The sequence below is a fragment of the Pristis pectinata genome, chromosome 3 (assembly GCF_009764475.1).
Source record: "Pristis pectinata isolate sPriPec2 chromosome 3, sPriPec2.1.pri, whole genome shotgun sequence".
In the NCBI taxonomy this organism is placed as follows: Eukaryota; Metazoa; Chordata; class Chondrichthyes; order Rhinopristiformes; family Pristidae; genus Pristis; species Pristis pectinata.
Genome location: NC_067407.1, coordinates 63,956,933 through 63,982,008, shown reverse-complemented (window position 1 = coordinate 63,982,008; position 25,076 = coordinate 63,956,933). Strand labels below are relative to the sequence as shown.

At 43.9% G+C, this 25,076-nt stretch overlaps 1 protein-coding gene across 1 annotated transcript in view; it reads left to right on the top strand.

Moving 5' to 3' along the window:
• Positions 1-9,892: 9,892 nt before the first annotated feature.
• LOC127567716 (neurogenic locus notch homolog protein 2-like) overlaps positions 9,893-25,076 on the top strand; it is a 152,077-nt gene continuing 136,893 nt past the window's right edge. Inside the window, exon 1 of the mRNA XM_052010682.1 lies at positions 9,893-10,143. Within this exon, the coding sequence (XP_051866642.1) occupies positions 10,080-10,143 (64 nt within the window). The 5' untranslated portion in view covers positions 9,893-10,079. The remainder of the gene's footprint in view (positions 10,144-25,076) is intronic.

Here is a 25,076-nt window from a genome sequence, read left to right as displayed (position 1 = left end):
TTAACTCCACCAACCACTCCCCTTCTCACAGCACTTTTCCATGCACCTGCAGGTGATGCAATACCTCCTGTTTTACCTCATCCCTTCCCACTATCCAGGTGAGGCAGGAATTCATTTATACTTCCTCCAATCTACTGTACAGCATTTGGTACATATGGTGTGGTACATACGATTTCCCTGTACATTAGAGAAATCAAACATTCAGTCTGCAAGGGTAATCCTGAGCTTCTGGTTGCCATTCACTTTAATTCTCCATCCCACTCCACTCTGACCTCTCAGTCTCTGGCCTCCTCCACTCTTCTAATGAAGTCCAAGCTTGAATAACAGCAGCCCACCTTCTGTCTATGCATGTTGCAGCATGGGACTCATTACTGAATTAAACAATTTCAGATAACAAGCCTTTTCTGTTTGTATAAAAGCTGGCCTGTTCTGATGTAATCTGTAATATTAAATCAGTTTTTCTCTCTCACAATTGGTATGTCCAGCATTCTTTTATTTCAGATTACCAACAATTCCTGTGTTCTGACAGCATTGCTTATCTGTCTCTCTACAGCCCCGAGTCCACCCTTTGTTTACACCTCCTTAAGAAAGAACAACTGTGATCAACAAGCCTTCGTTAGATGGCACCAACAGCATGTTGGTGTCACCTGGACAATCTCAGTCCACTCATCATAGACAATCGCCACATAGGGTCCACCCAGACCCCGGTCTTCAATTGATTTGTCAATTGTTTTGTCACTTTTCCAATTCTGATGAAAGGTTCTCTGCCTGAAATGTTAATTTGATTCGTAGAGTTATACAGCACAGAAACAGGCCCTTCGGCCCGACTCATCCATACCGACCGATATGCCTATTTGCACTAATCTCACTTGCCTGCATTTGGCGCATATTCCCTCCGAACCTTTCCTATCCATGTACCTTTCCATGTCTTTTAAAAGTTGTTAGTGCACCCATCTCTACCACTTCCTCTGACAGCTCATTCCATATACCCACCACCCTCTGTGTGAAAAGGTTGCCCCTCAGATCCCACCAATAATTCTGTTCCTCTCTTTGCATATGCTGCCTGACCAACTGAAACAGGCTTGAGTGTGTATTCTTCATTTCGATTGCATATACCGTGACAGGAGTGTCCACACATATGCGATTTGTGGTGGGAGGGTGGAGGGAGTGTTGTCAGAACAGGCACAGGCCCCTCCCCTCCAATGACAAAGCATGTTAAATCTGTATGTGTTTGCGTGAAATAACCAGCTGTTTGAAGTGTCCCTTCAGAAGCTGTCAAATTTATCTTCCTGTCTGGTATGATGTATCAGGCCACACAGTTGTGTTGCGTTTGGCTTGAGACATTTGGCTCGTTAGCTCCATTCAACACTTGGCTCACTTTACACAGACACAGCTCAGGGGAGTGACACAGCTTCTTCGAGCCTTTACACAAAATGTAGCAAGGTGGCATATCTTGCTATTTATGAAAGGCGGGAGAGGAATAAACAGGGAACGACAGACCAGTTAGCCTGACAACAGTAGTAGTGAAAATGTTACTACTGTTATTCAGTAAGTGGTAACAAAGCAGCTAAAAAATACTGATAGGATTGGGAAGAGTCAAAGAGGATTTATGAATGGGAAATTGCATTTAACAAATCTGTTCATAATTTTGTGGCTGTAACAAGTAGAGTAGATAATAGGAAACTAGTGAATGGTGTGCATTTGGATTTTCAGAAGGCCTTTGATAAGATGCCACAGAAGGGGTTAGTAAAATTAGAGTACATGAGCTTGCGGGGAATATATTAGAGTGCATTGAGCACTGGTTAATGGAAGCAGAGAGTGGGAATAATTGGTTTGTTTACAGGTTGAGAGGCTGTGAGCAGTGGGAGGCCAGAGGGATTGGTGTGAACGTTCACAATCTCTGTCAACGATTTGGGTGAGGGGACCAAGTGTAACATATTGAAGCTTGCTGGTGATACATAGCTGGGTGGTAATTCAGATTGTAACAAGGATGCAGAGAGGCTTCAGGGAATATAGACGGGGAAGTGAATGGACAAGGTGGAATGTAATGTGAAGACGTGCAAGGTTGTTAACTCTTGTAGAAAAAAACAGAAAGGTGGAATTTTTTAAAAATGGCGAGTGAAAAACATGGATGTTTAGAGGGCCTTTGGTGACCTTTTACACACATCACTAAAACTTAACATATAGGTTCAGCAAGCAAGTAAGAGGGCAAATGATATATTAGCCTTCTTTGCAAGATAATTTGAGTATGGAAGTAAAGATGTCTTACTGCAACTATATAGGGCCCTGGTGAGGCCACACCTGGAATACTGTACACAGATCTGGTCTGCCTACTTTAGGAAGGATATACTTGCAATGGGGAGTGCAACAGATGTTCACCACATTGACTCCTGGGATGGAGGGGATTGCCCTATGAGAAAAGGTTAAGCTTAATATGACATACTCCTGAGCTTAGAAGAATGAGGAGTGATCGCATTCAATCATAAAAAACAGATCTGATAGGACTTAACAGAGAAGGTACAGCAATGAGATTTCCCCCTGGCTGGGGTATCTGGAACAAGAGGCACATTCAGGACGGAGATGAGAAGAAATTTCTTCACGCAGATGGTGGTGAATCTTTGGCGTTCTCTGCCAAGAGGACTGCGAAGGCGCAGCCGTGGGGCATACTTTAAAACAAAGATGGATAGAGTTTAGGAGTTTCAGGGAGTCAAGGAATCTGAAGTTCATGGACGGAAGTGACACAGAGATGAAAGATCAGCCCTGGTCCTATTGAATGGTGAAGGCTGCAGGAGGGGCCATGTGGCCTATGCTTGCTATAATTCCTTATATTGCAAGTCCATGTGAATGAATGAAGATAAAAGAGACTGAAGATGCTGGAATATGGGACAAAAGGCAGAATGCCGGAAGAACTCAGCGGGTCGAGCATCATCTCTGGAGCCAAAAGGTGTAAGTCAACATTCTGGGCCTAGACCCTGCACCAGGTCTGAGAGGGAAGAGGAAATATACGCAGTAAATAGCGTGTGGGAGTGGGGGCAGTGGGATCGAGGATGGTGGGTAATAGACGGGCAGAACAGGTGGTCAGATGGGGCCAGGTAGGGGGAGGAGGATGAGAGAGGTGAGCAAAGGCAGAAGAAAACTAGGTGGATGGGTGAGTGTGTGTGGGGAGGAGTGGGGGTGTGTGTTACATGAAACTGGAAAATTCATTAATATTCATACCACTGGGTTGTGTGTGTGTACACTTGGTATGTCATCGGCCTGAATTGTGCTGAGCCACTTAAAGAATCCATCACTGAAGGGTGAAATGACTAGAGCATTACTTCCACCAAGGCACAAGAGGTCCATCTACTGGAAAGCATCGCGTTTACCTTCCCCATCCCAAAATGAGGTTACCGGGGAAGCCACCAGATTCCCATCTCAGACTTGTGTGGCTCCAGTTGCATGACTACCTGTGAATCTGAAATAGTACCCATGGCCTGTAACTGAACATGGTGTAAGTGAGGAGGTTGCAATCACTTAGGGGGAATTTATCACATCATTTGATTATGTCAGAGATGCTTGTCCTGTGAAGGATCATTGACATCACCCACCTACCGATCGCTATTCTTGCTATCCAGCTGCAGTGAATGCCAACGGGGCATTTAGTTGTGAAGACAAAAAAAGACTTCAGATGCAGGAAATCTGGAGCAACGCACAAAATGCTGGAGGAACTCAGTGGGTCATTTAATGTGAAATTCTTAATAGTTAACTTCAACTCTGTCTCAAAATCCACGCCTTCCTCCAAAGGTTGTTGGAGTCTGCCTGATTTCTTCACTCTTTCGTCCACCACTTGCCATGCTCATCCCTATTACCTGCAGGCTACCACCACCAACTCTAGACCTGATGCCATTTCACAGGTGTGGCATCCTTACCATTGTGTTCATTGTGGATATGGCCAGACATTGGATCTGGGAGTTTTCTTGGATGTGTTACTGAGAACCAGGCCAGAAATCACACCTATCCACTGATCAAGCCAGTGACCCACTGTCTTGTCTTTTAATGGTCTTAAGATCCAATAATGTGTCTGCAAAAGGTACAATAAAGCAAGAAAAGATGCTGTTTTGCTCAAAGTATTTGGAAATATTAATGTATTTGTCTTCCTTTCCAGAGGATTGGATATTTACTTGTAATGTACAAAAATCACAGGGCTGTGGTGAAAGAGCAGGGGAATGGGACTCTTTCCAAGTGACATAAGGCAGAATTGTCTTTATGGCGTTCTGTGGCATGGAAGCTGATGAAGATGTATGTTATTTCAGCCGAAATGACATTCTTTTTGTTTGGTTTTATAATGTTCTCCTCTAAATCTTTGCTTTTATATGACGCTGATAATGTTTCAGAATCTCACTGAAGTGCTAACACTTGAAATACAAGGCAGAGTATTGAGTACAGATGTACTCGTTGGTGAACAATGATCTTGGTGCTGATCTCACCTGGTAAGCATGTGCACTCAGATATGGACTTTACGAACATAGAGTCAGGCAGGTGCCAGGTAATTAGGAGAGAGAATAACCTCCACTGGTTGACACTCAAAGGCAGCACTATCCCTCACAAGCAAATTCCTGGGGGTGACCACAAACTTAACTGCACCAATCACAGAAATGCTATGACTGCACAAGAAAGGACAGGCTGGGTGGTGAGTGATGCAGCTCCAGGTTCTGCCAAATCTTTCCACCATTAACAAAGCACAGATCAAGACTGTGATGGATACTCTTTACTTGCTTGGAAGAGAACAGCTCCAATGAAAGGAATCCCATGATCCAGAACAAAACATTTCACTTGATTGGCACCCACATAACCAATTGTTTGATTGGCACCCATCCACCACCTTAACCAATTACTCCCTCCAGCACAGGAGCTTTATGACTACAATCTACAGGAAGCAATGCAGCATCTCATCAAGGATTTTAAAGGGACATGGGGGGCAACCTTTTCACACAGAGGGTGGTGCATATATGCTGCCAGGGTAAGTGGTAGAGGCGGGTACAGTTATGAAATTTAAAAGACATTTGGACAGCAACATAGATAGGAAAGATTTGGAGGGATATGAGTCAAATGCAGGCAAATGGGACTAGTTCAGCTGGCAACTTGGTCAGCACAGACGAGTTGGGCTGAAGGGCCTGTTTCCATGCTGTATAGCTTTATGACTCTATCTCATCAAAGTTTCTTCAACAGGTGTTACCTCGACCACCCAGAAGGACAACACCACCTCCAGGTGCAAGTTACTTGCTGTGGAGCAATCACTGTGATTGGAAATGAATCATCATCAAAATCCTGGAGCTCGGTCTGTACCGACACCAAGGGAGCACTAAGGTAGTTCAAGACAGATGTTTCCCACCACCTTCTCAAGGACAATTAAAGATGGATGGCCTTGCTATCAAAGTCTTACTTGACATGAATGAACTTTTAAAAATGTGCACTGTTGCACATTTCAGAAAAAGTCTTGGGTAGTGATAAAGAGTGGACAGTTTTCACCTTGAGGTCTTGAGATCAATTATCACACGTTGTGTGCTGCTGAACATAGATAACTCAGCACAGTGTAAGGACTGAACCTGGGGCCATTTGTCCTTTGTGCTAACCAGGCCAGCATTGCTGCACATTGCTGCACACCTCTGGCCCCTTTAAATGTTAAATGTTGTGTACCTCCCTCTTCGGCTTGGCTATCTGAAGGTGTGGTTCCATGAGGCAAAAGGAATGGGAAGTGAAATTGGGTAAAACGAAATGATGCACCCCCTAGTGGCTGAATGTGGAACCACAATGGAGTCTGCTTCAGGGCTTCCGATTATTGCGACGTCTAATATCAAAGATCTAACTGGAATGTTAATGAGGTTTTTTTTGAGTTAGAGCTTTCTTTCCAGAATTCATAAAAGCATTATTGAGACATGCTGTCACTACATGGCTGGCATTGTATCTTGTTCCTAGCTTTCCTGACAAATTTGTGGTGGATCTTCAGAGCATTATGACTGGTTGCATCGCCGCCTGGTATGGAGGCTCCAATGCACAGGATCGAATGAGGCCACAGACGGTTGTAGGCTCAGCCAGCTCCATCACGGGCACAACCCTCCCCGCCATTGAGGACATCTTCAATAGGTGGTGCCTCAAGAAGGCAGCATCCATCATTAAGGATCATCACCACCTGCGACGTGCCCTCTTCACGTTACTACCATCGAGGAGGAGGTACAGGAGCCTGAAGACCCAAACTCAACATTTCAGGAACAACTTCTTCCCCTGAACAGTCCATTAATCCGTGAACACTACCTCGTTATTCCTCTTTTGCACTATTTATTTATTTTTGTAACTTACAGTCATTTTTATGTCGTTATGTCTTGCACTGTACTGCTGCCGCAAAACAACAAATTTCACGACATATGACAGTGATAATAAACCTGATTCTGATTCAGACCTGAGGGATCTCTTGGGTCTCTTCAGAACTCAGTGAAGAGTTAGCTGCCGCAGTCTCATACCTGAGACACATGTAGGCCAGACTAGCTAGTGGGTGGTAGGTTAATTTCTCTTAAGGATATTGGCAAACCAATTGAAACTTAATGAAACTAGCATGGTGGGATATGAATTCAGGATTCTAAGTCAAGATCTCTTTCTTTCTCTTGATCGAGTAGTCTAGTAACATAACCACCGCACCGCTGTGCTTAGGTTTCAAACCTCAACACACACTACTTCCTCCATTCTACAGGAAGCTCAAAGTGTGTATCTGTACATGTGCGCATGTGGTAAAAGAGGCAAAGGAAGCTCGATCTTGGCAAGCTGATATATTTCAAAGTGAGCTGTTGTTATTGCTACAGGCTGCACTAACAAGTGGTTATGATGACAGTTTTGATATTGGTGTTAGTGAGGTCTAGGTGCAAAGCTGTGTGTGGACTTTGAAAGAACAGCCACAGCATGCCCTCCATCACAAACTGCATTTGCTAATGCTCACGGGAAGTGTGCTATTCTGATAATGCTGACTAACTGAAGACTCAGTCACCCTCAAAATCGCCTGAGATTAATGACCAGTGCAAACTCCTGCATCCCTCTACTGTTAGAGGAAAGGGAGTGAAGACCAAGAAGCTGGAGATGACCAGAACTATTCTGTTCATCCAATTATAATTGATGATTATCCTTGGCTGTAATTCAGTGGACACTCCCTTCCTTCACATGTAAGGTCTCTGACATGTCTGGAGTACTGCCCTCCCAAAATAAAAATCACCTGGCGAACTTGTTTAGGGAGAGGTAGTGAGCAGTTCACAAACCTTGTTGCAATGTCAATTCTGGCTTTAGTTTCTGTCACATGGACTTGCAAACTAATCAAGAGTATAACATGTATTTCTTTGTTGTGCAAATGTGTAAAATACATGACAGCAATCTAGAGGAGTACATTACAGCTCTCCCAGCTTCAAAGTTATTAGAAATAAAAATTGTCCTATTGGCCTTGATTATCCTATTACGCTGCTGCATACAGTCAACACGACCCCATCTTTACTTTTATTCTTCAGTGTTTCCTCTTTCGACTAGCTAGCTGTGGTAACATACCAATTAAAGTCATGGGTGCTGATGGCTTCAAAGCTTTTCTTTCAAAATTGCCAAATTGGCTAAGTCATTGGTGTGCAAGTTACAGAGTCCTACCCCATAAGACCATCCCCATCTTTGCTCTAGTCCTGGTCATCACTCCAGTATAATGCTGGGGGATTGTTGTATTGCCAAATCCGCCACCTATAAGATGAAATCCTGGCTACCTGTTATGGTGGTTGCAGAAGATCTAAAGGCACAATTCAAGGAGGGAAAGAGAACTTTTGTCACCTTCCCGGTTCTGACAAAGGGTCTTTGACAGGAAACATTAACTCTGTTTCTCTTCCCAGAGATGTGGCTGGACCTGCTGAGTATTTCCAGCATTTTCTGTTTTTATTCTCAATTCAAGGAAATGTATGTAATAAAATGCTGATAATCCGGCATCCTTGGGACTTTGGTAGCATTGACTAGCAGATTTCCAAACTACTGGATGCTACTCCTGTTCATACCCAAACACATATCCTGATGCAGGGCTTTGACCCAAAATGTCAACAATTCCTCACCCCCACACACAGATGCTGCTCGACCCACTGAGTTCCTCCAGCAGATTGTTTGTTGTTCCAGTTTCCAGCATCTGCGGTCTCTTGTGCCTACACTTTTATTTCCTTTTAACATTACACATAATATAATGCATTTTCCAGAGAACGCAGCTGGAAATACACAGCAAGAAACAACCTGCTGGAGGTTGGTAAGAACGTGGTCAAAGAGCTGGAGAGCAGTAGAAACTGCAGAGGGGGAGCAGTGAGAGAGGGTCTCACAGAACTCCCCTTGAAGAAAGGAAGAAAACTTCTTCAAAGTCGGCATACCTTGAAGAGACTTTGCAGTGGATTAGTACAATGGAGACACAAGTGACTGCAGATGCTGGAATCTGGAGCAACACACAATCTGCTGGAGGAAATATACAAGCACTCTGGATCCTGGTTCTGGCTGCAAACCTACCCTTGTTCCTGACCCCGGGCGTTCCGAACCCCAATCCTGGCTCTACCTGGATACAACCTGCCCACAGTCTGGCCCCTGGATTCGGCCACACTCCCGATCCCTAATACTGGCGCACACCTCATTTGCACTCTGGACCCTTGGGTCACATTTGGAACAATGAGAGAGCCAGGTACCAGATTGCCAGGATTTCTGAACAATCGAATGCCAAATTATTGGAATTTTACTACCTAGTGGCCTGGTCAGTATTTCTCCAGAATAAAAACAAACTACAGATAATCTTCTCATTTACTTATGGTCGCACCTTACTATCTACAAATTGCCTGTCATGTCTGCAGATCAGAAAGACTTTGAGGCAGACTGTCTGAGGAAGTGTGCTTAACATTACACTAAATTCAGCCAATTCTTCTCCTGGTAGTACATTACCAGGAAGTAATATCCGTCACCTTTTTGCATCTGTCAAAAATATGCCAAGAAAGAACTTATATTTTTACCAGATAGTCACTGAAATTGGGTGAAAGTAGCGGCCAGTTTACAGCGAGCAAGATCTCAGCAATCCAATGGGATGGAATCACGCGTTTCTGTGGCATACAGGGCCTTTGCTGGTTATTTTGACTGCATGGATGAAGATACCGGGTGACAGAAGCGTGTCATCCTCCTCTCCCACCCCAAATGTTGAGGATCCTGGGGGTCAATTGGAGCGTGGCAGAATTTTGATAGGTCAGGGGCAGCAAAGGTTCGATGAAAATGAGGTGCAGAGCTGCTTTCACCTCGCCCAGCAGTGCAATTGAGAGTCAAGCTCGATGCTCAGGTCCCGATTTGTCATTTGATTCAGCGGCGGAGCGGCAAACAGGTTTAATGGCACAAGCTGTCAGGTACAGCAGCCCGTCACAGAACAGGATACTTGCAGTGTACCTGTCGTGACACCAGTGTCTTCAACTAACATACTTCCCGACACAAAATATTACCTGCCTTTGTGGAAGATGATTAACAATGCAGTATTTCACCCTCCACAAAGTTGGAGCAAACTCTGCTGGTAGAGCAGCTGACGTGACTTTGTTCAACAGACTGGCTTTCATTCTGAAATACTTGACACACTCACGGGGGAAACTTCAAAACAGAAGAAGGAAATACCTCCGCACCGACAAAAAAAAATCGGCAAAGGTGGGGGGGGGGGGGGCGGTGGGAGCTGGCAAAGGAGGCTAAATAGTCCCTGTTGTGCGTTGGAGAGGCGATTCGCAGCAAGCAGTCAGTCGGGGTGAAGGAGGGCGGCGAGTGGGGTTGAGTGCTGGGTGGCGGAAGGGGAAAGGGGCGGCGCTGGGGAAGGGCGACGGCGGCGGAGGAGGAGGAGTGCGCGCGGGTGACGCGGCCGCCAACAAAGTTACTCCGAGTTCCAATGTCGGCAACACTGTAGCCGGGGCGGCCGGTGCCCCGCAACTCGCCTTTCCCCCGGACATTGCTACACACCTCGCTCCCTCCTTTCCACCCCCCCCCCCCAACCCAGCTGGCTTCTATGAGGATTGTTACTCGGAGGGAGCTGCTGAGAGATGGGGGCCGGCTGGCTTTGGAGGCACTTTTGGGGCGTGCTGGGGTTTGCTGCTGTCTGTGCAGGTCAGTGGGCGAGGGGCTGGGGTTGGGGTTGGGGTGGTGGGTTGTTCGGGCGGCTTGAGCTGAGGGAAAAGGGGTAACAGGTCGGGAGCCGGTTCCGGGCGGGCGAGTGGGGCTGTGAAGGAGGTTCGAAGCCCGGCCTCTCGCCAGCCTCCTTGCCCCGTGTCCGGCTCCCTCCTCTCAAACAAATTTCTGACAGGCTTCTATCGCAGGAACGCGGGCTCCGAGTGAACGGTGGTGGAAGAGCGCAGATTCCCATCTTCCCGACCTGTATCGCAACTCGTGTGTGTGCTTAAAATAGAAACTCCAAACTTTTTCTCTTTGAACGCTGCAACACCGCCAGTTTTTCGGTGCCCGGGATTTTGTACAGCGACTCTTTCCCCCACCCCACTTCACTCAGAGGGGTTTCCATTGACTCCGTCCAACTAGTGGCGGAGGCGATGAATTGATTTGCCTCCCCTCCCCTCACTAGAACTTCTGTGACAGTTTCTGGTCAACTAAAATGAATTTCGTCACCGGGTTCTCCATCTTAAAACTCTGCCGCAGACCCTGGCGAATAAAGAAAATTTTGCGCTTTGGAGGCGTGCACCCGGCCAGTGTCGGAGCGGAGTATCTGCCTCCTCTCAACTTCCATTCACTTTTCATCGCTTTTTGTGTGTGTGTGCTGTTAAATTTGTAGAGTTTGACGCAGATTCGCCACTATTTGCGTGGCGAAGTAGAGTTTTAAAAAGTGCGGACAGCAGTTTCAAATCTGGATTGGGTCTGTGCCGGATTGCAGGGGGTTCTTCCCCCTCCCCCGCTTCCCCTTACTGATTTTTTTGGAAAAGGAAAACAGTTTTTAAAAAAGTTAGACAAGTAGTATCGTCAATGTCAGGAAGGGAACTGAAAGATCACACGGTAGAAATGACAACGTGGAAACTTTTTTAGTCAAAAGGCTGGTGATTCATATTTGCACGCAACTGGAGTGTTGGAACCTTTTTTAACTTTAAGAAACCATGGCAGCAGTTTCTGTCATGATTGGTTTGCAGAGAAATCCATTCATTAATTGTGAGCTCTGTTATTCTTGCTTTTAAAAAGAAAGGAGAAATGAGTGAACGCCCGGCTTTGGTATCGCATTTTTTAATGGAGAAAGTTACATCTCCGTTGTTGTTTTACATTGGGTAACATCTGGTTGTCCAGAGCAGTTTGAAGTTCGTGGTTTTGCTGTATGAGGTTTGGGCTGTGCCGGTTTGGTGCGTTACGGTGCTATTGACTCGGCACACCCGCACACATGACACGCATGCAGCGACACTGATTTCACTTTGTTAAAACGTGAGCGCACCCCGAACGTTAAGCTGTTGTTCGGTGTTAACTTTAAAACCTGCTCCGGGCGGGAGAAACTGTAAGCTAAAATCTTTTGCGGAAACCCCCTAAGGCTTACCAGTAAATGCACCATTTAGTAAAAATAAAAAAAATACTTGTCTTTGTATAGCCTTATTACGTCATTGGAGTGTCTTGTGGCACTTCACATGATGGTTTACTTTGAAGTTTGGTCACTGTTGTTAGACTTGTTTTTAGATATGCATTATCTGTGCTCCAAACTAAACCTGGTGATTCGTGGCCTTGGGTCTAAGTATTACGTGTGTCGTGCATAATGGTCACCTGAATGAGAGCTTGGATCTGGTTGGCGTTCCTCACTTAAGGATGGTGTGGAATAGCAGGAATTTGAAGCAGCTATAGAGTGATACTACATGGAAACGGTCTCCTCAGCCCAACTTGTCCATGCTGACCGAGATGCCCATGTAAGCTTGTCCCATTTGGCCCAAATCCCTCTGTTTTTTGTATCCATGTACTTGACCAAATGGCTTTTAAATATTGTTATTGTACTTCAGCCATTTTGTCTGGCAGTTTGTTCCACATATTCTGAAGAAGTTGCTCCTAGGGTCCCTTACCCCCACCCCCCCCCCCACCTTAACCCTATGCCCTCTAGTTTTTGATTCCTTTTCCTTGGGAAAAGGATTGTGTGCATTCACCTTATTTAATGCCCCTCATGATTTTATACACCTCTAAGGTCAAGTTGTGAGGAATGGTTGGAGGGCCCTGGTTTCAGAGCCCTCATGAGTTATTGGGTAAAAACTGAGGGCCAGCGCACTGCTGCTATTGTAGTTCTGCTCCTCAAAAGCACAGCAACGGGCCACTGGACAGTTGGGACTGACCAACCTGCTACTGCGCTGTATGTAAAGTAGCCGGGGGCTTTACTCAGCCCAACACAGTGACCACTGGCGAGAACTATGTATCGGTGGGTGGTCGACAACCATGCAAACTGGACCCGTGTGATGCGGCACTTGCTGGACATTCAAATGGAGAACATTCATGGGGGGAAATGGACCTTGCCCCCACCTGAGAAATTCAGTCAAGGAGACAAAAAAAAATGGAAAGTGTAAACTTGCATGCCGAGCACCCCATCTAAAACAGTACTGACTGGTATGGTAACACTGGTTACTCTGCTGCCAAGTTGATGGGGACTTTCGTCCATGCACCTTTGGTTGCAAGGAATGGTAGAAGGACATTCGAATGTTCGTTGTTGGACTGAGTGGGGTAAGTTGTATTTAATGGGCCGTAGGAATAAAGGAGTCGTGTGTATTTGCAAGTAAGGGAGGAGTTACCTGTGTTCAAATGCCACTTTGTATAGTCTTTTTGATGCTTGCCTTGCACTGAGAAAAGTGCGAAGAGATTCTATGTTCTTTGCAGTGCTGCAGTTGCTGAGCATTTGTACTGTGATTAGGCTGTGCTCTGTTTGTCTAGTACTCGCTGCACTCGGGCTACAGTTTGATTACACTTCAGAGGTTATGCCCTTGAGTTGCAGTGGCAGCATCACAATTACAGGCCTGAGATGCCTCAAAGCAGGAGCTAGGTCTGACTCTTAGCATGGACTGGATACACCAAATGTATGACCTTAAGTATTGTATTTCACAAATGCAGAATCCCTCACCAGTTTCAGATTTGATTCTGTTCCTTGTCCAGGCCCCTTGTAATTGCATGAAGTAACTTTTTGGTGTCTTCTTGAGAGGCAGTGTGCTGCAGTACTTGCAAATGCATCACTGAAAACAGAGATACCCGAGGTGTTGAAACAAGGAATGGGTTAGAAAAATATTTGGAGCAAGGACCACACTTTGCATTTCTTTTCTCTCATTTCAGAAGTGACCTGAGATTAGCTGACTGCTGATAAAATAGCCCAAACCTGGTATTCTGCCCCCTTCCCTGTTTTAGAAGGTATCAGCTTCTGCCCTGTGTAACCCTCTGTCCCTACCCTGATTCTGATGATGTCAGTGTTTTGATAATTGTGCAGATTGTGTTTCAATGTAATGGCACTCTGGCATTTTTAGCGCATGTGATCACAATTACTAATTCAGAAATGTTATAGACTATTACATAACTTGGGATAAAAATTGTTATCAATTATTATTTCTCTCCCCCCCCCTCCCCCCAGATCTTCCATTGCAAGGAATGATAATGTTTTAAAAGGCATGACATTCCAATGTTCTCTTGCTCCACTGAGTGGAGTACATTGTATTTAATGATTTGATGGTCTGTGGAAAGAGAACTTGAGTGAAACTGCGAGGGAATGTCTGGCGGATTTAGAATGGGATTGTTCTTATCTGCCGTTTGCTTCTGTTTTAATATCAATGCTTGTGTAAGGGTCGGTTCCAGAGTGGTCATTGGCCTGTAACCCGAATAACAGGACAACTTTCACAATATTCTCACAGCTGAAATCAATGTAACACCCATGTCAACAACTGAATAACAGGATATAAGAGCATTTTCTATGTCAGTGGTATGCTTCTGGTTCATGAGGAGGCCAGATTTACAATCTGAACTGCTTCTGTGGGCCACCTATCTGAAATGTGTTTTAACTTTACACAACTGGATTCTGATATCTTCAGTCAAGTATAAAGACACATGCTATTCTTCTTCCTGCTCTGCCCTTCCTTGCCCTTGTCACATCTCCTTTCTTTTCTTTCTTGGCAATAGCTGCAACTTCACAAATCAGAAAATTGTGGAAATACTTGTGTCAGGCAGTAGTTGTGGAGAGAGAATTGACATTTCAGGTTGATGATCTTGCTGTATAACCTGAATACTTCCAGCAAAATAGTACTGAGATGAGGCAGAAGTTGCTTTCAGCATTTCCTCCTGTGTATGAGCCTGCCTTTGATGGGCAAGGAGAATTGGTTATTGAGAAGTCCCTGTAATAATTACTAGTTACTAGAACTTGTGAAGACCTGAGAGAGAAACATGGAAGGCAACAGTCCAAACCATTCAGAAAAATATGCAAGAGCTTTGTGCTTTCTTTTAAATAAGTTGAATGTTCACACCTTCTCCTCACAAGGACAAATCTTTCCCACTCCCTCATTTCAGGACACATTTCCTCCCTTTCTACACACAGACCAGTATACAGTGCAGCTTCAGTTTTATATGGGAATTCAAGTTCATGTATGGCATGTTTTATAAGATTAAAATCTGGGAGGGAGTGGTGCTGGGGTGGTGATTCAAAGATGCATGTAGCAGCTTTTTAAAAGAGCTCTTTGGAATGGCAGTCAGGATTAGCAGCAGGACTGGACCCCAGTGTTATACAAGGGTAGACCTCTGCCCAGCAGGAATGCACATTTGCATCTCATGCTGATATGGGCATTGATCTGGACCTGTGACATGGATTATAGTCACTAGTCCCAGAATCTTACCATTGACTCAAGGTGCCACTGAACCCTTGGCTCCAGGCCCAGCTTCAGAGAACTGCGCAGATAGTGGAGTTGCCCTCCTGGATTTTGAGGGGCTGGGGTGGGGGGAAATATCTGGATTTTGGAGATCGGGTTCTTGTTGAAATAGAACACATTCTGCACTTTTGATGGCTGGGCTGTATCTACAGGGATATTGAGAGTTACCTTCTAAAGACAAAGAACAATGAGGGTGCCTTGGAGCAAGTGGGCACAAGTGGATAGGGCAGTAAAGAAGGCATATGGAGTGCTTGCCTTCATTGGTTGAGCATTGAGTATAAAAGTTGGTAAGTTGTGTTGCAGATATATACAACTTTTGGTTAGGCCACATTTGAGGTATTATGTACATTTCTGGTCACCACAGTACAGGATGTTTGGGACTTTGGAGAGGGAGTAGAAGTGGTTCACCAGAATGTTGTCTGCATTTGAGAGTGTTCATTATTTTCTCTGGAGCGTTGGAGATGAGGGGCCACCTGATAGACGAGTATAAAGTTATGAGAGGCATTGGTAGGGCAGATAGTCAATCTTTTCCCCCAGGCTGGAAATGTCAGATAATAGAAGGTGGGGGGTTAAGGTGGGAGTGGGGGAAAGGTTGAAGGATATTTACCGGGTATGTTTTATATATGGGGTAGTAGATGCCTGGGACATGCTGCTAGGGAAAGTGGTAGAATCAGGTATAATGGCAACATTTAAGAGGTATTTAGACAGGCATATGAATAGGCAGGGAGTATAGACAGTATTCAGTCAGATGGGATTAATTAGATTGGCACTGTTGTAGGCTGAAGGGCCTGTTACTGTCTTGTATTGTTATATGTTCTCTGTTCCAGTGTAAGAAAAGTCTTTGGGCCAGGAGCATTTTGTTCTGTTTGTTCTTCTTCATACTTGGGAGTTGGAAGAAAAGTTGAGTGTTCATTTGGTGTCTTGAAAAGTTGGTAGTAACAAAAAGATCTGGACCCTGTCAAGCAATAATATGGTGACTAAGAGTAAAGCCAGGGCTTGGATTATTTACCTGTGCTGAAACCTTCATATGTTGCGTGTGCCAATCACCAGAACAGAAAGTGTGCTCTGGGAGTGATTACAAAGTTGGTTTGAATTGCTAGGCTAAGATTATTGACTGCTCATTTTACCTACTAGCTAAGTACATGAGGCATTGATAATTATAGCATGTTATAACAATCTGTCCTTCGGTTAGATTACAGGGGCCCCAAAATTTCAGTGGCAGAGTGTTTTGGGAACCCTTAGTCCAAAGTTTCCTGTTCTTTCCTAGGACTTGTCGGTATGTCCCAATGTTGTTTTCTGAAAGTATTAATTTGCATCTGTATGAGTCAGTGTGAATGCTGCCACCGGCTGATAAATTTGGAATTTCCTCATTTACCTTTTGAAGCTAAACCATCTTGTGCTTGCAGTGCAAGCTTCCTCAATTGTCTAAATCATGACGTATCATGGAATCATGAAGAGATATGGCACAGAAACAGGCCCTTTGCCCCATCAAGTTTATGCTGACCATCCAAAAACTACCTTTTTGTTTACACTAATCCCCCAGTGCTTACACTAACCCGCATGTCCTTGGGATGTGGGAGGAAACTGGAGCACCCGGGGGAACCCATACGGTCACAGGGAGAACATGCAAACTGCACATAGATGGCACCAATGGGTAGGATTGAACCTGGATTGCCTGAGCAGCGAGCCAGCAGCTTTGTAAGCTGTGTCACTGTAACAGGTCTGCAGTGGAGTTGGAGGATAGGTTAGAGTTGTAAGAGTAAGGGTCCCAATATCAGTGGCAGTCACTATTTGTTATTTTGCCCTCTAACTTGGCTACAAATATATATCTGGTTTCTTTGACAGAAGTATTGTCTTTAAAAAGAAAATTGAGAATAAACTACCTCGCTTCCAAATGTGTTTTTATTTGAGTCTTGATGATCTGTTTTTGACCACTTGGAGTGGGATTCTTTGCTTTCCTCTGGTCTCAAGGTTTCCTCCACTAAGTGCTTGTGAATAAACTTGAGCAGAAAGTCCCAGGCCAAAACTGAGGAAATTGTAACAGCATCTGTCCTTTGTAAGCTGGAAGTCTGGTCAGTTGGGAAGTATTCAGTGTTCGGTCTGCTGAAACGTTGGAAAACTTTTATCGACTTCTTAAACAGTGGGCTGAAATCTGGTGTGTTTTTATTTTAAGTATTCAGGTTTTGCTGATGAGCTCTTGTAGGAAGTCTGAATGTCAGAGAGGTTGGGAACGTGGGACAGAATAGGAGCAGTTGGGAGGGGAGGGAGGAGGTGGGGTGGGGAAGAGATTTGTGAGAAGTGGCGACTAAGTTGAGTGCTAAAGATGTTTTTAATACCAATTTCAAAACTGCAGGATTGCATAGCTCAACTGTAAACCACCAAAAAAAATGATTGTATGTGATGCATAAATGACTCAGCTAGTAAATGAAGTATGCAGTATTATGCTGAGCCATTCAGACCAGGAAGGGTTCCAAATATATGCTTTCAGTACCTTGTTCTCAGCTGGACAAGAAGTGTGCTACCATACGATTGAGTGCCCTTGGGTTAGGGAGGTGCATTACTCCCTCTCATGATAACTATCTTTCTTGTGTATTTTTGAAGGTGATTGTTTCTTGCCTCCTTTCATAGTTTTGGAGAGTGTGGAGTATGCTAACGCAGGTGGGGGGGGGGCGGAGAAGAGAGGGAGGCAAGGAGACTGGGCTAAGAGCATTGCTCACACAAAAGTGGGATTTTGAAAGGATTCCAGAAAATAATAGTGGATACGGTTGATGCAACCACGAAGTGCATAAAGCAGAACCTACTTTAAATGGAGTTTTAAGTTTTGCACCGATTTAACAATGTTTACAGCTTGGCTCAGTTATGTAGGTCATGACTGTTTGATTCCTGATAGTTATATGCCAACTGCACCTTTGTCCTGATCTGAGTTCCTGCTGCTGATGTGCATTGACTGATCCAAGCTGAAAAGGGTGCAACTGTGTCAGTAGGGTGAGAACATGATTTTTAGCTTGGTTGTGATTTCCTGCAAGGGCAGATCGTTTGCCATTACTCTTGGCTAAAGTTCAGTTATGAATAATGACTGCTGAGTTTGGCCAACCCGGTGGAATTAAATGCACAATAGGGACTCAGTACTTTAAGAAGGGAAGATTGGTGGGGTAAGAAATTGGATAGTACTGTATTAAAATTTTATCTGATTACATTTATCCTTTCACATAATCAAACATGTAACAAAAATGGAACCTAAGTTTTCTGTGCAAGTTATTTTGAGTTCCAGTTAGATACTTCAGTGGCTTCAGTTAATTTTGGTGCATTATCTGTAGTTTGGATTGGGATGCAGTGACACCAAGTGGCAGATTTATTACAACAACATCCAAGTGAGTCCTGTCATATTCCCTTGCTCAAAATGGCTACTACATTGGTTGATGTGGTCACGAGCTAGATAAACAGGTTCTGGGCACAATCACTGATTTTGAGAGAGGATGGCTAATTGCAGGGAGGAACAGCACTTTGCGTTAGTATGTAATGTGATAAAACACTAGGTTTGTCTGAGATGAATCACAGTGAAGACGGGTTTGTTTTCTCAGTTCCAGGAATGTTGCTGACTTTTTTTTTGATTAAGTTGCCCTACAGGTTGGAAGGTTCATTGGTTGCTATCGGTTGTGCTGAGTGTGTAGGTGAATGGTAGAATCTGGAGGGAGTTGACGGAAATGTCAGGAGATTAAAATGGGATTTGTGTAGTTTCAGTTTAAAAAAAACAAAATGGGTAGTTTATGGTTGAGTCGATTCGGTGGGTTGAAAGGCCTGTTTCTGCGGTGAATGAGAGGCAGGGTTGTGGGACAAAGTATTTTTTTTATAGCTGCTGCAGTGATGTAGGATTGAATGCTTCCTGTTTTGCCCCACTCAGTCGGTGACATTCAGTGGTGTAGTTTTTATTCAGTTATGTGATGTGGGTGTTAGTGGCAAGGCCAGCTTTGATTGCCCATCCCCAGCGCACGTGAGTAGGTGGTCATGAGCCACTTTCTGGAACAATTGTGGTCTCTCCAGTGAAGGTACAGCTAGAGTGCTGTTGGCTCGTTCTCTGGGATGAAGGTGTTGAAAGAATAGCAATACATTTCCACAACAGGATGGTTGTGACCTTGCTCTGCATTCCTGTCTCCCCCAGTAACCCTTTGCAGACGTCCCTATCTATCTCCATCTGTCTTAAAATTGTAATCAGTACTTTGGGGAAGAGAGCTTCAAAGACCACTAGCCTTTGAGGGGGAAAAAATACTGCCTCTTCTCTCTGAATTGGGTAATGTCCAGTTCTAGGTTTTCTCACAAAAGGAAACCTTCATCTTATCAAGATCCCTCAATTTCAGTCAAATCCCTTCCCACTTGCCTATACACAAGCAGATGCAAGCCTAGTCTATCCAGACTTTCCCCAAAAGATGATTTGTGTATTGTAGATATTAATCAAGTCAATTAAAACTTGAAGAAAACCTGCTGTGCTACTGTTCCTATGTTCGAGTTGCCCTTGATCTTCAGTGGTAGAAGTTGAGAATTTTGGATGTGCTCGAAAAGAAGCTTTGCCTGTAATGGACTTCGTTAATGAAAGTCCCTCCAGCCTATGCAGTACTGGTGCAGGAGTTAAGAAATATTAAGGATGTTAATTGGTGCTAATCAAGCAGGGTGCTACTTCTGTCAGCCTGCCAAGTTTCATTGGAGCTGCACTTGTCCAGGCAAGTACGAGATGTTCCATCACCATTGTCACTTGCTGCCCAGTGGATGGTACGACAGTTTTGAGGAGTCAGGAGGTAAATCACTTGCTGCAGGATATCAAGCCTCTGTTTTGTCTTTTGTAGCCACTGGTGGGTATGGAACCAGAGGCTTGCTGATGGGTATTAAAACAGAAGTTTGAAGCAGATATGGCGGTACGGGAAATTGGTTAATGGAGGGGAAAGTAATTGTGGTTAGTATTTTCAGCATTAGAAGGACAGAGTGAATGGAGCCCCAGAGAAGTTGTGATCAATGCTGTTATCAAATATAGATGATCCTGAAATGGATAAAAATAGACTCAAAATTTACCATCAACATTTTAAAAAATGTGTAATTTAATGCATTGGTGCCTTGGGAAAGAGGTGCTGGCTGTCTACTCTATCTATTCCTCAATGTTTTATATACCTCTATCATGTCTCCCCTCATCCTCCTCCTCTCCAGAGAGTTAAAGCCCTAGCTCCCTTAGTCTCTCCTCATAATGCATACTCTCTAATCCAGGCAGCATCCTGGTAAATCTCCTCTGCACCCTTTCCAACGCTTCCACATCCTTCTTATAATGAGGCGAACAGAACTGGACACAGTACTCCAAGTGTGGTCTAACCAGAGTTTTGTAGAGCTGCATCATTACTTCGCGGCTCTTAAACGCAATCCCACAACTTAAGAAAGCTTATGGGATGTTTGTTTTCATAACTACCCTATCCACCTGTGAGGCAACTTTCAGGGATCTGTGGATATGAACCTCCAGATCCCTCTGCTCCTCCACACTACCCAGTATCCTGCCATTTACCTTGTACTCCGCCTTGGTTAGTCCTTCCAAAGTGTACCACCTCACACTTCTCCGGATTGAACTCCATCTGCCCAGCTCTGCATCCTATCAATATCCCTCTGCAAGCTTCAACAGTCCTCCACACTATCCACAACACGACCAATCTTTGTCGTCTGCAAACTTGCCAACCCACCCTTCTACCCCCTCATCCAAGTCATTAATAAATATCACAAAGTAGAGGTCCCAGAACTGATCCTTGTGGGCACCATAGTCACAGCCCTCCAATCTGAATGTACTCCCTCCACCACAATCCCCTGCTTTCTACAGGCAAGCCAATTCTGAATCCACACGGCCAAGCCTCCCTGAATCCCATGCACTCTGACCTTCTGAAGAAGCTTTCCATGTGGAACCTTGTCAAACGCCTTACTAAAATCCATATAGACCACATCTACTCCACTACCCTCGTCAATCTTTCTGGTCGCCTCCTCAAAGAATCCTATCAGGCTTGTGAGACATGATCTTCCCTTCACAAAGCCATGCTGGCTATCCCTAATCAGTCCATGATTCTCTAAATGCTCATAGATCCTAGCTCCTAGAATCCTTTCCAACAGCTTGCCCACCACAGACGTAAGGCTCACTGGTCTGTAATTCCCTGGACTATCCCTACTACCTTTTTTGAATAAGGGGACAACATTTGCCACCCTCCACTCCTCCGGTACCATTCCTGTGGACAACGAGGACTCAAAGATCCTAACCAACGGTTCAGCAATCTCCTCCCTCGCCTTGTGAAGCGGCCTGGGGAATATTCCGTCAGGCCCCGGGGACTTATCTGTCCTAATATTTTTTTAACAACTCCAACACATCCTCTCTTGATAGCTACATACTCTAGAACATTAACCTTACCAACACTGTCCTCAGCGTCATCAAGGATGCATTTAGTTTGCATAACACAATGGCCTACTTGGTCTGCATGGTCCATGCCAGTGTTTATGCTTTGTAGAAGTTTCCTCCCTCCTGACATTGATTTCTCTTTTCTTGCTGATGGATTACTGTATCTTCCTTTTAAAGGCATCTTGTTATTTACCTTTTGCCACACTTTGTGGCAGAGAGCTCTACATTCAAATTGTTATTTGGGTGAAGGCATTTCTCTTGAATCTCCTTGGCATTTATGAAGAAAGAAAATTAAGAGAGATTTTCTGTGAAACATTTTGGGGCAATGCATAGCTCCTTCATTTTGGTGGCAGAGCTATTTTGGCTGATTGGTAAATGTGAATAAAGCAGATGCACACTGATGCTGCTTGCTGTCAATTTCCAGATATCAAGTACTGTTTAAAATGTGTAAAGACATGAGATCTGTTGTCAGCCTGAACCTGTGGCTTCCCTGTAATCCAGGTTTGCTCCATAAGCACCAGTTGACAAGAGAGCAGCAGGGAGATGTTGTTGTGTTTGGTGCTGCTAATTTATTAAGTCAAAGGCTGATGCTTGAGTATGTAATTGGCTGAAGCAATTCACATGTTGGCTTAAATATTGCATTGCAACATGTACAATGTCAAAAATATTCCTAGCATCAGGAGATAAATACGTGCAGCAAAGTGGCGCTGTTTACAGCATTCAGCAGTAATCTTGCATACGATACAGTAGTTTTGTTCTCTGGTCATGTTTGCTGCTGAAATCCTTTTTGTGACTGGATGTGTGATTGATGGCATTTTGCTCTTGCATTGCAGTCTGTAAGTGGAGTTGGCCAGGTGTAGCCATGGCAGGAGATGATTAAGATGACAAAGGGGATTTCCCCCTTCTGCAGTTGTTTTTGTAAATTTAATTTGTTATCCTTATGAAAAATCTAATTTTGTGTGGAAAGCCTGTAAACCCATTCTTTTAAACTGTGTCACTTCTTGAAAACCACTTGTATGTTCTGAAACCCTGGGGTAGGAAAATGCTGTTCACTCTTGTGCTTTGTTTTGCTTAGGGATCCACTATGCAACATTGTTTTGTTGTTACAGTAGCAGATTACCTGAGCAAATGTTAGATTAGTGACTTGTGATTTTAAATGGTTTGAAGGGAGACGACTGTTTCAAGGTAGGCTTATTGGATAAAAAGGCCGATTTGTGTGTGGATAATGTAGTTATTCTAAAATTACGATGGCCTTCAGTAGCAAGGTTCCAAGGATATCTACAATTTCATATGCTGAATGTTGGCTTGCAGTCGTAGTATGTCTTGTTGCCCATACTGACTCTTGAGTATTTGTCTCTAGAATTTCTTTAGAAATGGCATTGTCCTGAGCAGAGAGCTGATTTGCTTTCTTTACGAAGGTTGTTAAAGTGCTGGATCCCAAATGCCTGCCCAAACTAGCATAAAAATAGCTGGTTTTCATGTGCAGAGATCTGAGTTCTAAATGCTTTGAGGTTGGAAGAGTGATCATCTGCATTCTTAATTGACAATTGTAACCTTTAGTTTATTCAAGTGTCTATGAACCCCTGGAGCACTTTTTTAAACATGGGGATGAACGATACAGCGCTGTCTCAAGTCAAATCAAATCTAATAAATTGTTTCATAATCTGTTCCATCTAGCCTTTGACCTCTACTGCTTGTGTCTTGCTTGCTTCCAGCTTGGGCCACACCCAGTAATTGGAGGCAGCGAATGCTTGTTTACCTCAATTCCTCCACCACATCTGGTCCATACTCTTTGTTGCTAGCCAATTGCTGCCAAAATCCAAGCATTGTATCAATTTAAGAAATGGTTCCCCTTTAGTTCATCTGTCTTAGATGATAGTTGATTTGGAGTATTGCAGCTGGCATCCTTGGATAAATATCCAGTTGTGCCAGCTGCCCATCCTTAGTCAATTATGCTGGCATGCAATGTCCTTGCATGTACCAGATGCTGAACTCTTAAATCCCTTCAGAGCTTCAATTCTGTTGTTTTTGATACCTCTGATCTAGCTGTATGTCCCCTTTTAAACTTCCTTTTTGAAGTTTTTATTTGATTCTTTTAAAATGCCTCGAGACATTGTGTATGAACATGGTTGAAATGTGTTAATAATGTGCACACTGACAGCGTTCTGAAAGATCATTGCGATAGTACTAGCTGAAGCCAAGGGTTGTACCGACCAACTTTTTTTTCATTCATTTGATTAGTTACTCGTGGTCCTATCTGCATCACCTTTGACTATACATAGTCGATCTTCCAGTGGAAGATTCATAACTGCACCGAGTTTGGTTTGCTTTGTAGTTTTGGTCACAGGCAGTGGTTAAGTCAGAACATTTACAGAGAAAAGACCTACTTCGATACCAGTTTCTATACTCAAGTAGGCTCCTGTTGTGCATCATACATTGCTTAAAATACTTGGGAGAACATATGAAGTGCTGAAACTGACAAGGCCATTCACTGTAAAATGGGAAGTGGCTTCAGATGGGTGGCTCTTTTCTCGGCTAATGTGGATTATATGGTCTGAGTGGCGGCATCTTGTGCCACAAATTTCTGTGATGTGAGTTGATGTGATTCATTAGAGCTGTGTACTCCCATCATTTTGGTAAAAATGAGGAATTCAGGATATGAATATGCTCCTCCACGATAGCGTGGCCTCTCTTAAACTTGTACCACACAGAAATGAGTCCTTTGGCCCACCATGTCCATACTGACCATCAAGTACCTGCCTATTCTGATCCCATTTATTAACACCATGGCCTTCTACGTCTTGGTGATTCAAATGCTGGTCTCTATTTGTTAAATGTTGTGAGAGTACCTGTCTCCACCATTTGCTCAAGCAGATTTCAGATTCCAACCACACTTGGTGGAAAAAGTTCTTCATCAGATCCCTCTGTTTTTGAGAAACGTTGATATCCAAAGGGCAAATAAAATTCAACTAAAATGCAATGGATAGTTTTCCCATTAGATATAATGCAAGCTCAGGAATTTGCCATTGTGGCACTCCTACTGGAGGTATTTATGTGTGGTACAGACTGTAGTAACTAGGTTTGAAGTAATGGAAGTAACTTGCTTCCATTACTTAAATGAGTGAATAGATTCTGAGTGTCTCTTGTGTCTGGGAGAGAAATGAGCTTGGGAAAGTTGATGATATTTCCATTGGGTTAATTGAAATTGGTAACTATGGAGTTAATTGTGGCAGAATAGAACTCTGCTTGATGATCTATGAGCAGATAATGAGGTATAAACCCTGATTTATTCCCTGCGATTAGCTAATTCAGAACATCATGTAGAGTTTTGAGAGAGTAATTTTGGCATTTAGTTGAGGAGAAAAATATTTTAATGTAAAAATGTATTCTGTAAGAATAAAAAGCAAGTCAACTTCAAAGCTATTAAGCTTATCACAGAATTTGTTAAATGGATAAGTAAGGATTGATACATTGGTGAAAATTAAAGTAACTATAGACAATTAGAGGCAGAAATTGTTGTCAAATGTGACTTGCTGGTTAGCATTCTGGCCTCCTGGGCAAGAAGGTATTGAGGTCAAGGTTAAAGACACTAGGTAATCCATGATGCTGAGAGCAAGCTGCACTGGGGTGCTGTCTTTTGGGTGACAAGTTAATATTTTCATCAATAACCCCAGATTGTACATTCACCCACAATTTACAGTGGTCAACCCACAGAACTTTGGGATGTGGGAGGAAACCCACATGGTCAAAGTTGCCAAGTCCATGCCATCAGTACC